Raw genomic sequence first — 15,168 nt, forward strand, 5'->3', positions numbered from 1 at the left:
ATAATGGCGGACCTAAGAGGAGGTGTGATGCAGGCTCTGTTGGCATAGTTTCTGGGACCAGGATGGGATGGGGCCTGGATCTTTGCCAGAAGGTACAGGGTATTACGGTTCCCGGGATGCCACTTCTGTCCAACAGCGAGGGGCTCAAACAGGGGAGTAGTGCCCCTGGTGGCTGCCCTGTCAATGGGTGTACAATGGCAGGGCACTTACAGGGCCAATGTGTGCTTGTTGAGTGTCGCTGCAACTGTTCTGGCAGGGTGCCCCGAGACGACTGCCACAGCCACTGGCCATGGCTGGTGGGCAATGGGTCCCAAGTCCCAAGCCTGGACTTGGGATTGTATTGGTGGGCAAGGCCTGTGGACTGTCTCTCCCTTTATTTTTTCTTACTGACCTATGACAAAAAAATGAGAAAAAGCAAAGCACGACAGAGGAAAATAAATCACCCAAGGGGATCACTGTGACATCATGGCATGTGAACAGTCTTAAGGGTACAGCAGGGGAAGTAGATGAGGCTATGAATACAAGGTGGGTGGATGTTGGTTATGTACTGGAAGTTAGGTATAGAGGAGGATCACACATTATGACTGCCAGAGGGGACTGTAGGTACAAAATATTCTGGCTGGGAAGTGTAAATGGACATGGTGGTGTGGGTGCGCTGGTTCTGGAAAAATGGGTGGAATATGTCATGAATGTAATGAGAGTGAATGAAAGGATCATCTATCTATCTATATACCTAGGCTGCTTCCTCCCCAAAAGGGGGGGTAGCCAAGACAGGATGCCACACTCCTAATTTATTCACCCACACACACAAAAAAAAGGGATTATGGACATGAAAATTTTGTTTGGTAAGGTCACGATTTCATATATATCAGCATATGTTCCACAGCCTGGCTTGGATGATGTAGAAAATGACTGATTCTGAGATGCCTTGATATTTGTGGTAAAAGGTATGGAGGATGATTAGATTGTAGTTTTGAGAGGGGACTTTCACTGTTAAGTGGGTGAAGCAGCTCATGGTTATGAAGGGGGTACATGGGGGATGTGCATATGGTATGAGGAATATGAAAGAAAAAGGATACTACAGTCCGGGAGGCAATGAACATGATCGTCATACATACAAGTCAGGGGGAAATAGTGGCCAGATTGACTATTTCCTGGTCAGAAGGGCTGACAGGAGACTGACGAGGGACGTTAAAGTTATAAGGAGCGAAGAGCGTATGCAGCAACAAAGATTACTGATACTGTATGTGACATGGTGCATAGGGGGCGGATGGTGAAGAAGATGACCTATGCACCTGGGAGGAAAATATGGAAATGGAAAAACCAAGTACAGTTGTATGGGATGCCTTCTATATCAAGATGAGTAGAGTTGTGGGTGAACAGGGAACAGTTGATTCATGTGTTAATGAACAGTACAGAGATCTCAAGAACAGCTGATTCATGTGTTAATGAACAGTACAGAGATCTCAAGAACAATCTCCAGAGAGTTATTGATTCAGTGTGTGGATGGACACAGGACCCTTCAAGACATTAGAAAACATGGTGGTGAGATAAGGGCCCAGATGCTGCAGTGAAGGAGAAACGTAGGTTTGTCCTTTGTCAGTCTGTTATGTGTTAAGACCTGTAGTGGTAGTACTGTACCATTTCAGTGTGTCTAAAGGCCCCTCAGTCACAGCTGAGGAGTGACATAGGAAAGTTGTTGACAACAGGACTGGCCTCTTCTGGTCAAAAAAGTGACCTGGTGTAGAAGTATTCTTCCCCTTAAATCCTTTCTCACACCTTCCCCCTTTCATCCTTTCTCTCCCTTCTTTCCCCTTCACATCGTCTCTCTCTCTTCCTCCCCTCACATCCTCTCACTCACCCTAGCCCTCACCCTCCCTTCCTCCCTCTTACCTTTCTCCTCCCACCCTTCCTCTCCCTTTTCTCCTCACCCTCCCAACCCCTTTTCCTCCTTATCCCAAGTACGTAGGGCTTCTACCTACTGCAGTTAGTGTCTTGGTGGCAGGTGGTGATAAGTACCATCCACACTCCTGAAGTAGTGCTGCCTATTTTTTTCTTCACCTTTATCATTTTTTTTTTCTTTCTGTGTCTGTCCTTTCTTCTTACTTCTCCCATCTGTCCTGTCACTCTTTACTACTCCTCTTTCCACTTCAGGTGGCTCTGCACTGAGTGACAAGCCTATTTCCTGTAGCCCATGAAACCACATACAACACTGGGTGAGGACCAAAGAACAAAATAACAGTGATGTGGAGTCTACTATGATGCCCATGTTAACTGGATGGAGAGACATAAATCCTTCATTCATCGTTCATTTAGAATCTTTTCGTTTTTGAAGGTTCCAACATGCTTGCATGTGTCTGCCTTGGTCACCTGATGGTGGCTCTCCATGCTGCTCGATCTCTGGAAGCTTCCCTATTCAGTCCCTTATCCCTGAAGTAACACTCAATGACCTCATCCCAGGTCTTTTTCTGTCTTCCTCTCGCAACACTACCCCTAACATTAACACTTCTAGCTTTCTGCACCCAATTATCAACCCCCATCATCTCCACATGCCCAAACCACCTCAGTCTACCTCTCCTCATCACAAAACCAATACACTCCAATCCCATCCCACCCCTCAACTCTTTTGTCATAAACCTAGCTCCCCCAGGCCTCACACTCAGGGATGCACTGCACATCCACCTAACCACTGCCATTTCTGTACGTTTCAGCCTGCAAATATCCTCTTCCTTTATAGTCCAGGCCTCACTACCATACAGCATTACACTCTTAACATATGCCGCATACAAAGATCCCTTAGCATGGAGGGAGAACCCTCTCAATGTCAGGAAAGGCAACAGCTCCCTGAACTTCTTCCAATTATTCCTCATTCTAGCCACAGCCCCACCTTCAGCATATAACATGTCTCCAAGGTAACAAAACTCTTCCACACACTCAAGAGACTCACCAGAAAGGTCAATCCTTTCATGACTGGAAATCTCCACATGCTCTCCCCGACACATCGCACACATGAAATCAGCATTATCTCACAGTCTACCTCTAATACCACTACATCTCTTATGCACCCACTTATCACAAACACTGCACAAGATTGAATGACTTCCCATGCCCTTGTGGCAAATTATACATGGCCACTCTACCCTCTTCTTTGACAGTACCACCACCAGCCCTAGATACCATCACTTGTATTATATGTATTTACTCTTAAGCCCTTGTGCCCTATACCATCTCTCCACTTTCTAAATCTATCCTCCACCTCCCATTCATTCTCTGCAATCAACAGCAAATCATTAGCATACATCTCCACACTCTTCCCTGTCCCTTGCTGTGGTGAGGTGATATCTGCCGCAAGGAACCACTAGTTCACCACAAGAGATAGTTCTGCAGGGGTGGTTGCTTGGCTGCGACTGATGGATCTACTTATCTAGACACACCAGGGTTACACAACAGCAACAACACCAACAACAGCAAATGTCTTCACAATGCCCATCACGTAAATATACTGTATACATTTGCTTTTAGTTTTCATTCCTTCCTTTTAACCCCTAAAGACCTATGTCTGCCGAATGACAGTTTCGGAAAATGTAGCATAAAGTCCAAGTCTTTCGATGGTACAGAGGCTACCAAAAATTCGTGGTAGGAAGGGCTGCCTCTTTTATGATGAATATGGGACCAAGCCAATGGGAACTACAGTATCTGGTGGGGTATGGCCAGATTGGACCTCTAGAGAGGGGGGGCGGTGACACCCCCTGCCATCTCTCCATCTACCTCTGCCCCACTGGGCCTTCTCCTCATTATGGCCTCCCAACCACCCATACCCCAATATACCCTTTGGATACTGTAGCTGGTGTGCATAGCAAGCATACTTCCTCCTATACTCCACTCTTCCTCATCCCCAACATCTCCGTTCCTCCCTCTATCCACCACCACACTCCCTCCACCTTCATCCTTTCTCTTTTTTTTCCAGGCATGTAGGGTTTTCCCTTGCTACACACCACTATAAAATTTGTTTTCCTTTCATGATCATTATTTCACCTTGTTTTATGCCTAGGAATATATATTATACTGTTTACAGTTATGTCTGTATGGTTATTAGCCATTCTCTGGCAGACTCATGGATAGGCTTTTTTTTTATTTTTGACGGTCGCTAGTACGGTAACCATTGGACATATGAACGTGAGATATGAATTTCCAGGAGTGTAAATTCAAGCTCTTGAAATCTGTAAGAAAAAATTACAATCTGAGAAGGCTGAAAAATTGGACCCTAATTGCAGTTCTGGGGATAGGTGCTCTTGAGAAATCTGCAGTCTTTAGGGGTTAATCTACAGAAAACATGATGGTGTTTAAATCACTGACTTTGATCATGATTTAAATCGTCATCATCATCATCATCATCCAGACCTCCTTTCCCACCCTAAGGCAGGGTGAGGAATTGCCATGTCCAGACAGCCCAAATTTGCCTACACCAATGGGACATGCTTCCATTCACTCATCATTCAAGCCCCGGAATCTTGGCTTTATCTGATATGCCAAAAACATTCACCCCGTTCTGCTGCTTCACATAAACAAATCCGATAGAGTCAATTTAAATAACTGATTTAAATCAACCTGATTTAAATCAAACAACCCTGGTTTCTCATGTCACCATGCATCAGGGGTGAGTTTTGAGCCCCTTATTGTTTGTCATGGTGCTTGAAGCTCCCTCACATGACTGCAGAAATGGATTCTCAAGGAAGATGTATGCTGATGACTTAGTGTTGATTGCAGGGAATGAAAGGGAGGTGGAGGGAAGATTTAGGAAGTGGAGTGATGAAAAGGGGGTGGAGGAATGATTTAGGAAGTGGTGAGATGGTATGGGCACAAAGATCTGATAGTAAATGCAAATAAAACAAAAGTGATTGTATCTAGGGCTGGTGGCAGTATTGTCAAAGCAGATGGACAGTGGCCATGTGCAGTTTGCCACAAAGGCATGAGAAGTTATTCCATCTTGTACAGTATTCATGATAAATGGGTGCATTACAGATGTAGTGGTATTAAAGGTAAACTGAGAAAATGCTGATTTCATGTGTGTTGAGTGTCGGGGAGAGCATGTGGAGATTGTTAGGTGTGAAAAGACTGATCTTACTGGTGAGTCTCTTGTGTGTATGAAAGAGTTTTGTTACTTGGGACGCATGTTATGTGCTGGAGGTGGGGCTGAAGCTAGCTCTGTGGCTAGAGTGAGGAGTGGTTGGAGAAGGTTCAGGAAGCTGTTGCCTCTCCTGATACTGAGTGGGCTCTCCTTCTCTGCAAAGAGATCTTTGTATGTGGCATGTGTTAGGAGTGTAATGCTGTGCAGTAGTGAGACCTCGGCAGTAAAGGAAGAGGATATTCGTAGGCTCAAAGGCACGGAAATGACAATGACTGGGTGGATTATGTAGTGTGTCCTTGAATGTGTGGACTGGGGGGACTAGATTTATAATTGAAGAGCTGAGAGGAAGGATGAGACTGGAGTGTATTGGTGTTGTGATGAGGAGAGGTAGATTAAGATGGTTTGGGCATGTGTAGAGGATGGAAGATGATGACTGGATCCAAAAACTGAGAAGTGTGAACATCAGCGGTAGGGCTGCAAGAGGCAGACCAAAAAAAGACCTGGGTGTGACCTCAGGTTAAGGGACTGAATAGGAAGGCAGCCAGAAATCAAGAAGCGTGGAGAGTCGCTATTAGGTACATGTAAACATGTTGGAGCCTTTATAAACGATTTGATATACTGAAGTATCTCACTGAAGGATTAAGAGAGATCTCCCACAATAAAGGGATTAGAAACTACCTATAGTAAATCCTTTAGCATAATTTTCTTTTCCATTAAATTCTGGCTACAGCCAGGCAATATCATTCAGTTTATGAAATCTTTTGCAGTGAAGGCAATAACCTTGACTACTAAGATTTCTTTCAACTGCACAAAACTGTTTGATGTTGGTATAAAAACAAAACAAAACTGTGTGTTGCATGTCGCAACAAAATATTCAAGTATACCCAACAGCAAAATTCTCTCCCTTTTGATTTACTCTCACTACTTACATCCAGTCACAAGCAGTGCCCTAAGAGGTTCCCCACGGGCTGAGGATACTCCAAAGGGGGCAAGGAATGGGATAATCCCATCCTTTGCAATGGCCTGCATGAGTCTCGGGGCACCTGTGAGTGACTGCATGCCAGCCCCGATTGTGGAGAGCAGAGAACCCACCAGGATGACCCATTCATTAGGCCATGATATAGCTGCAATTGCCAGCTTCCCTCCCACACTGTATCCAAACCTAGGAAGGAGGAGAAACTAAGTAAAGCCAAAAAGGTGTCTTAAATCATGTTGCACATATGATATAACTCAAGATAATTATGAATCTATTACAAAAAGTCCTAGTTATAAGTCATTTTTCAATATTCATTTTTGCTATTAAGTACACAATAAGAAAAATTATTTACTGAAGTTTCTTTGCTATTTAAAAAAAGATGATTAAAACCAGTTTCCCCAATTTACAGCATCAACAGGCACTGACAGGGAGTCTACATGTGGTGGTGCTATGCACCCTGGGTGGAGCAATCGCAGCATCCACCCAGGAGCCAAACCTCCCCATAATTCCCTGCATCCTGCCACAGAAAGGACCCTAGTGAGGTGCTGCCTACTAGAAGGGGTCACCACATCCCTACACAATATATGTACTGTACTATACCTGTAGGACAAACCTCACAGATGCAGTTGCTTGCCTGCAGTTGACTGGTCTGCTTGGCCAGACAGACATGAGCTAAGCCACAACAACATTACTTTACCAACTATTTGGAAATTTTAAAAAATGACTGTTAAAGCCAAACTGTTATCTCTATAAGGCTGACTTGGCAGTTTTGGCAAATTTATACGTCGACTGTTTTGGAAAAGTCGTGACAAGAGTAAAACTTTAGTAAGTCAGTATTCAGTACCATAAGTCGTCAACTTATATAAGTAGGAATGACTATGCTCAATGAATCTTTAGAAAATGAGTTGGAATATTCTGATTTATATATGCTGTACATAAAACAATTGCTGAGGTGAGTTGGAATGTATTGTAATTTAAGGTTTGCCAAGTGCTCCCTCTACTACATACCATGCCACTATCACCTACTGTAACATTAACAGCAATGTCAGTTCTCACCTCCAGTGCTAGTAATTGCTACTCTGCTCAAATCAGTACCCTTTGGTTACCTAAACTTGAGGGAAAGTACCTTGATGTCAGAATTTTGAGTCTTCAGACAGTCCAGTTTGCCATTCATTCAACTTCTCAGTTTTGTTATATTTTGGAACATATCCCTGACTTATGACAACTTTCTGCACTGATATTAATTACAAAAAAAAAAAAAAATCATGAGTCTACAGTGCCAAATGTTTGGAAAAAACTTATGATATTCTAGAACATATCCCCAACTTATAACGAGGACTGCCTTTGTTTACATCAATACATCCATGTACCACATAATGTTCAGATCCTTACTTGTCTCTCATCAGCAGGATGTCATACGAGCCAGCAAACAAGAGGAGGTAACTGAGGTAAACAATGGAGGTGGTAACAATAGCAGCCAGGGTGCCAACAGGTATGCTCTTCTGGGCATCCGCTAAGTCACCAGATCGGTTGCTGCCCGCCATGATGCCTGCATAAATGATATAAACTAAGAGTGGGAAAGGTAGTGAAGTATGTTGGATAAAACAAACACAAACTGAAGAAATGCTTACTCACCATCATCATCCTGGTCTCTTTACCCACCTAAGTATGGGATGCAGTTTTGTCCACAAGGCATGGAAAGAATGTTGTTATTACTGTTGTTACTATGGCCCTAGACTCATCTGAAACATGAAACTGGTGGACTGCAGCTTTAAGATGCTCTTCTCTTCCAGTTAACCATCCTTCCTTCAGGGGAAAGGGAAGTAGCAAGGAATGTTTGTATACCCAGGCAGTTGAGATGCCCAGAAATAACAGTGCCACTACATGAAGATATCCTTCTCCAGCACCACAGGGATAATGAAAGCACGAAAGTCTATGCTACAGAGATTTCCTCCACATTTCATGATAATGGCAATATACAGTAGCTAGAAAATGAAAGTTAGGAGGTCTTTAAAATTACTCTAACAGCTTGTTTCACTTTGGAATTTCAGTTCCATGCTAACTCTAAAACTTAAAATGTTTTATGTACTGTAATTACAGGAAACAACTATCTTCACATGAAAAACTGGGACTTCTCACTTTCCTTTGCTAACTAATTTTCCTAAGCTGAAAGAAGCTTAGTTTGTATATCTACAGTAGTATGTATTAGGGAGAAAACAGGCTGATACTGAATACCCTAAGTGTGAAGCAGATGCAGTGGAATACTAGGCGAACTTTTGTCCTTGACAGTAAGCTCTGCCTACTGACCTGTGCATGATGGGAAAAAGATGCCAACAAGAACTGTAAAGGATGTTGTAATGTCGATGAGGACTTGGTTATAGGTGGGGTTGTTGAGGCTCTCGTAATCATCTGGATTGCTGCTGTTGGCAACGATCTGACCCTCTTCCATGAAGTGTGAACCAAGGTTGGCTGCAAAAATGCAGCAAGGCACATGTAGTACGAAAGTATTCTAGAAATCCATCAAATTTTGACCCTCCTCTATGATGAAGTTTACAGTAAGGTAACTTGCATACAAGAAGTAAAAATTTAAGTGAAAACTTCTTGTAAATAAAAACAAAGCACTTTATAATAATCTGGAAATATATACTGTATATACTGTACATTAAAGTAAGAATATGATAGAAAATATGATTCATGAAATCTTCATGATAAAGTTCCTGGAAAAACCTTGAACCACCTATCATCACATGTAGTTGAGTCAACTCACATTAATGAAGTGTACTCACATGTAAAGACACCTGAGGCCAAACCATGAATGGCTTGGCGTTCAGTGACTTCATGGTCCCGGAAGTATGGATCACAGTCAGTTATATTTTCTGCCACAGTGTTGTTCTCTTTTGCACAATAAATGGACCATAATGGGCCATCAGGGTGCTTTGTACAATTGCTCACCTGGGACAGTAGTCTGGCACCCAGTACACACATCCTGGCAGAAAACAGTGTTATTTATAATTCTATCTATCTATCTATAGCCAGACGCCATAATCAGGTAAGGGGTGGCCGTTTCTCTTTGAGTTAGTTGTTTTACGGGGAGGGGCACTAACCCTTCGCCAACCCACTTGTTGACACGTAGGGAACACATATTGGTTGGTTATATGGTAACCACCCAGCACTGTAAATGGTTTCCTGGCTTACAGGAAACCATTAGGCTTGTCACCCAATGTAAAGCCACCTGAAAAGGAAAGAAGAGTAATGAAAAGTGCCAGGAAAGATGGGAGAAATAGGAAGAGAAGAAGACAGACACAGAAAAAGAATGATGAAGGTGATCACTTGCTGTAATACATGAAAGGTTCAGCCATGAGCAGAAGTTTGCCAACAATTCTCTATCAGCTTCAATTCTGCCTTCCACACTGCTTATTCCTCCACAAATGACAGGGAGAATAATTTCTTCTCATACTTGTTTACTGTGGGCTTCATTGTACTATTAAACAAAAACGGTTTGTAACACCTTCCACTGCTACAGCTCGAGGAAAAGTTATCAACCTTTTGCTCATGGCTATATACCAAATAATGTAAAGAAAATTCATTATATGATGCCTTTTATATCCCCTTTTTGGCTATTCAGTCAAATGAAAATTACAGGACAACTACTGATTAAAGTTCCAAATAAAACTATAAAACTATAAGCTTTTTTACCATTTTTCTTCAATTTGCAGTACTGGTTGTATGAAAAATTATGTTATATTTTTAATTACACTCCTGACATACAGTATAATGAGGACTTACCGAACAGCATTTTCATAGGGTAGACAGCAAGAGCCATAAACCCCTATCCCAGGAATTTGCTAGGTTTTGACAACGGTATATGAACTACTCAGACATAAAGCATATTTACTGATTGAACAGCTTGTCTTTCCTTGGGTATAGTTAGTATCAACATCCAGGTGAGGCTGGAACAGCCACAAAAATCACAACAACAAGGTCAATTACAATGCCACTCTATACTTTAGAGTAAAATAAAACAATTTTATTAGTCAGACTTATGGTAAGATGACTCCTAGCAAAAACTACACTACCACTAATGCTATGAGATAGGAAACTTATCACAGCTCAAAAAGATCACCGCAAATTTTGTTTTCAGTTTCACTGACAGCCTGTCTTCCATACTATGACAGTGATGAATACTCTTCCATCTTAACCTTCTATTGCATCATTCTCTCACCCTAGCATCCATATTAGAATGATGTGAGACTGGAAAGGAGTATGCATGTCCCCAAAATTTCAATGTTATTAATGGAATCACTTTGACTACTGTATGAGGATTGTCTGCATTTCCCAATACACAGTGTATTCAACAGTTAGGTAGGGAAGACAAATACGCTTTACTCATGTCATACATTTACAAATGACTCTCAGAAACTGGCTGACCTTTGTAGTGTCTGCTCTAATCCCTACAGCTCACTGATATCTTACCAAAGCTTAACTAAATCACCTGGCATTAGCCAGAGTAAAATATTAAGGATGTCCTAGGGCTGAAAAGTTTAATGAGTTATGTTTCTAACCACCAAAGCTGAGCAAAGCCACCTGGTATCAGCCAAGATAAAATAAGATGTCCCCAAGCTAAAGAAGTTATGATGTGGCCATTATGCCACAACATATCTCAGCACTCTTTAGGCTATCAATTTAGAAGTCTCTGAGATCCACACTTTGCCCTATATACTGTACCTCCTTTCTGCCTCAGTGCTTTGTTGTCAGGTATTCCTCTCTGTTATCACTCCCCTTCCATTCCCAAAATCAAGGGTTGGGAAACTTTTTGGGTAGTACCCAAAAATTTATTTAAGTAAATTGAAATTGTCCCCCCCCCCCAAAAAAAAAAGAAAGCCACTTCTGTGTACACATCTGCCAACAGTACGGCGGCTAAGCAACAAATATCATGATACATGATACATGCTTTTACATCTTGTTCACTAAAACTTAGATCATTTATGTGAAAAATCAGTAATGTACCACAAGCATTACCTCTCATACTGCATGAATTACCCCCCAAATTTTTAGATTTACCCCATTTAGGGTACTTTACCCATGTTCTCCGACCCCTGCCCTTAACAGTCTTCTTTTCTCTTTAGCTGCAGCTTCTACTCCCTCTTCCTACCACCATGTTCTTTTATGTCTTGGTGGGCCCCGTGTCCAGTCACACACTGAATCTCTAACTCTCAAGAGGTTGTTCTTGTGAGCCATGTACTGCTCATTTACACTTCTTTCTATGGCTTAGCCACCACTCTACTGATCTTGCTAAAGAAGGCATCCCTTGCAGCTTGGTTTTCCAACTTCCATACTTTCCTTCTGGGCACACAGGTCCTATTTGTCACTATCAACTTCTTCAGTAACATGTCACATACAGTGCAGTTCCCAAAACCTGAAATAGTGAGGATTAAGAGGCTTTTGGAAAACTGGAACTTTCTATCATTTCCATCATTTACATGTGTGGAAACCAACCTAACTGGCATTTCATTATTATTCACTGTTTCCATGCTCAAATTATCCCACAATCATCTTTTTGGTGGTTAAGGTGTGAAAATTTAGCAATAAACAATGAATTTTTTGTTCACATGGACAGAATCTCAGAACAATAAAAATATGAAACAAATCTTGTACCTACAGTGAGTCCATCCTGGGATAGGTTAAGTTACTGTAAACTGCTGAGACACTTTTTTCAATATAACTGCAAGACTGGCGACTAAACCATTTTTTTTTTTTTTTTTTATATATGTATTTTTTCAGTAAACTGGCCCTTTCAGGATTCTTTTAGAAAACAGGTATTTTTGGAAATCTTAAATCTGGACTTCGGAGAATGTACTGCATTAGTAATTTGCCTTGCTGCACACACTCTTGACTCCCTATAACCTTTACATCCTTACTAGCCTCCTATGGGTCAGACTGTCTAGGAAACAGTCAATCTGGTTACTATTACCCCCAGACTATATGCAGTCAATCTACTCTCTCTTCCCCTAAAAACTGTGTTGCATTTAATCATGTTCATTGCATCTCCAAAATCTTGTATCCTCTCACCTTTGCATTCTTCACACCAAAGGTGCATCCCCCACACACATCTTCACATCCTTGTGTGTTGCTGGCCATTAAACTCTCCCAAAACTACTTCTCCCATGCACATCTTCCTATCCTTGTGTTGTTGGTCAGTAAAATTTTCTCCCAAAACTACACTCTCATCATCCTCCATACCTCCAACCACATGTAACATATAATCCCAAAAGGTGTCTCCCCCCCCCCCCAATAATTTAAGCCGATCTGTGGAGCCTATGCTTTTATTATCATTACCAGAAGATAATCAAACATTATATTAAACATTATAATCCTTTCATTTACTCTCACTATGTTCGTAAATCCTTTTCTGTTCAACAAGCATATCCATCCCAGCATATCCATCCATACGTCCATTCCAAAATACAGTAACTTGTACTGACAGTTCTTCCAAACAATCATCCTTGCTGATTCTCCTCTCCATTTATATTACTGTACACAAAACACACCCAGCCACTTCCAGCTCAAGGTCTCTACCACTTTACCCCCATTTACTCCTCCATACTACCCACATTCCAAGATGCCACTCTGTACCCTTTGGGTTATTTAATTCCTTCAGGCTTGCTTTCTACATTATTCTTGGAGCCTAGATGTGGGAACAGAGACCCATAGCCCACTAGCCATGACCAGTGGCTGTACCAGTGGCCTCAGGGCACCCTGCTAGGCCAGCCTAAGGGACAACTATCCAAGCATACCTTGGCACTGATCAGTGACAAGGCAGTCTCCTGGGGTGCTACTCCCAGGTTTGTGACCGTCACTACTGGGTGGAAGCAACAGCCTGGGATACACAATGCCTTGTGCCTTCTGGCACAGATCTGAACCCCAGCCCCATCCCATTCCAAAGACATACTGACAGAGCCTGTCCCATGCCTTCCCACATGTCTGCCATTAAGTAGTGGGGACAAACTTTTCTGGTTGTATGCCTTTGCTGGCACCAACTCATGTCACAGCAGAATATGACATGTGGTGTGTAAAGTTCATATGCTGTGGTGCATTTATCTGATGGTTAGAGAAATGCATTTGCAAAAGTATGCTGGCCTACTCTCTGTGTTGGAGACAGTGGAAAAAAAAAGTCAGCGGAGGGGGATGATCAGGATAGGTCTGGGAGCTAGTGAAAGGGGAGTTACAGCTCTCCAAATAACCAGCTTTCCCATCCTCCTTGGGAGTATACTACACCCTGGTCACCTGGTGCTACATCCAACTATCTACCTACAGCCAAACAATAATAATTTATGTGTTTAACATGCTAAGTACTTGAGAAATCTTAACAAGTCCATTCTTAATTACAATGCATTAAGACAGTGCACAACTTGATATAATCACCAGTAAAACTGAAGATTTACTGCCGTAATTCCTCTTTCCTACCAGACAAATAATTATGTGGTCTGCCCTGTAACTTTTTTTTTTTTTTTTAATGCGAGGATGAAGGAACCACAGAACGCGAGCCCGCAATTATTGTTCCTTCCAAGAGAAATACAAAATACAAGAGAAAGCCAAATTAAAGATCTGATCATTTCGAGATGCCTGGACACACTGCACTTGAAAGACTGGAGATCACAGGAAGCAGGAAATACAGACAGAGGGAGACAGTTCCAGAATCTCAGAGATTGCATACTTTTACTGATGCCAATGATTTTTAACATTTATTCCTGTATCTGGATCCAGATACACTTCAAAATACTGTAACTGTATAATCAACTATTCCTTGACCCATGGCCCACCTCTTCACTGTATTTCACTGACATCCAATCTTATATTTTTGAGAACACTTGTACATAAACTGACTGATAGACAGACAGACAGACAGACATACTGACAGATGGAAATAAATACATTAACTTCCTCCAACTTTGTTGGCAGGAGGAATTACTACTGCTAATTTTATTTATGAGCAGCTTCCTATTCTCTGTTAGTTAAAAAATTCTCCAACTTACAGGAACTCAGAGTGAACATACCTCCATAAATGCCAAAAAATTTATGATTCACTCTTCTAATATCTTTCTTCTACTAGATAAATACTTCTAGTCACACTAGCTATCTATCAATCTATTGCCAGTAACTTAATCCTGTAAGGGGTGACCACAAACAAATCGCCTCCATGTCGCCCTATCCCCTGCCATTTCACTGCCTGCTCCTAGCTCACCCCCCCCCCTCTCTCATATATATCTCTCCACTCCATCCCTCCATCTCATCCTTGGCCTCTCCCTCCCTCTCACCCCCTCCACCTCACTCACATACACTCTCCTCATCAGTCTCTCACTCTCAAACCTCTCCACATGGCCAAACCACCTCAATGTGTTTCTCCTAACACATCCACACTACAATGCTCCTTCACTTCCTCATTTGTCAGTCTGTCTCTCCATGTGACTCCACATGCTCTTTTCAAATAACCCATTTCCACTGCTCTCACTCTTGACTTCTGTACCTCCAACAACGTCCAAGCTTCACTTCCATATGTCAAGAGTTGGTATCACAATATTGTCATGCAGTAACTTTTTCACTTCCATGCTCACTTCCCTGTTTCTTATCACTGCTTTCAAGGAACCAGCAACCTTTCTTCCTTGTTGTACCCTTTCAAGCACTTCACCCTCTAAACTTTCACCCTTACTCATCACACTACCCATGTACTTAAACGCACTCACATTTTTCATTTCCTCCTCATCCAACCTCACTGTACATTCACTGACGTCACCTCTCTCAAAGACCATCACTTTACTCTTCCCTACATTCACCTTTAGATTCCATTTCATACACACTCTACCAAACTCAACCACCAAGCCTTGCAGCTCCCCTTCGTCTTCACTTAACAACACAGTATCATCTGCATACAACAGTACAGGGAGTTTCAAAACACTATCCTCTCTCATTAGGGTTACTCCAACATCCACTGCCCTACCTTGTATCTCTTTTATAACCCCATCCATGTACAGATTGAACAACCATGGAGACATGACACATCCCTGTT

The 15,168-nt window shown here is 42.1% G+C and overlaps 1 protein-coding gene across 3 annotated transcripts in view; it reads right to left on the reverse strand.

Annotated features, from left to right (window-relative positions):
* Window positions 1-15,168, reverse strand: part of kcc (solute carrier family 12 member kcc) — a 1,104,173-nt gene that overhangs the window by 178,349 nt on the left and 910,656 nt on the right. For all 3 annotated transcript variants that reach the window (XM_080276408.1, XM_080276407.1, XM_080276406.1), the window contains 4 exons: window positions 8,891-9,090; window positions 8,412-8,573; window positions 7,497-7,653; window positions 6,058-6,290 (listed from right to left, as the gene is read on the reverse strand). In XM_080276408.1, the coding sequence (XP_080132534.1) occupies window positions 6,058-6,290; window positions 7,497-7,653; window positions 8,412-8,573; window positions 8,891-9,090 (752 nt within the window). The remainder of the gene's footprint in view (window positions 1-6,057; window positions 6,291-7,496; window positions 7,654-8,411; window positions 8,574-8,890; window positions 9,091-15,168) is intronic.

This window comes from Coenobita brevimanus, chromosome 65 (assembly GCF_032717465.1).
Source record: "Coenobita brevimanus isolate Jiangsu-jjx chromosome 65, ASM3271746v2, whole genome shotgun sequence".
Lineage (NCBI taxonomy): Eukaryota > Metazoa > Arthropoda > Malacostraca > Decapoda > Coenobitidae > Coenobita > Coenobita brevimanus.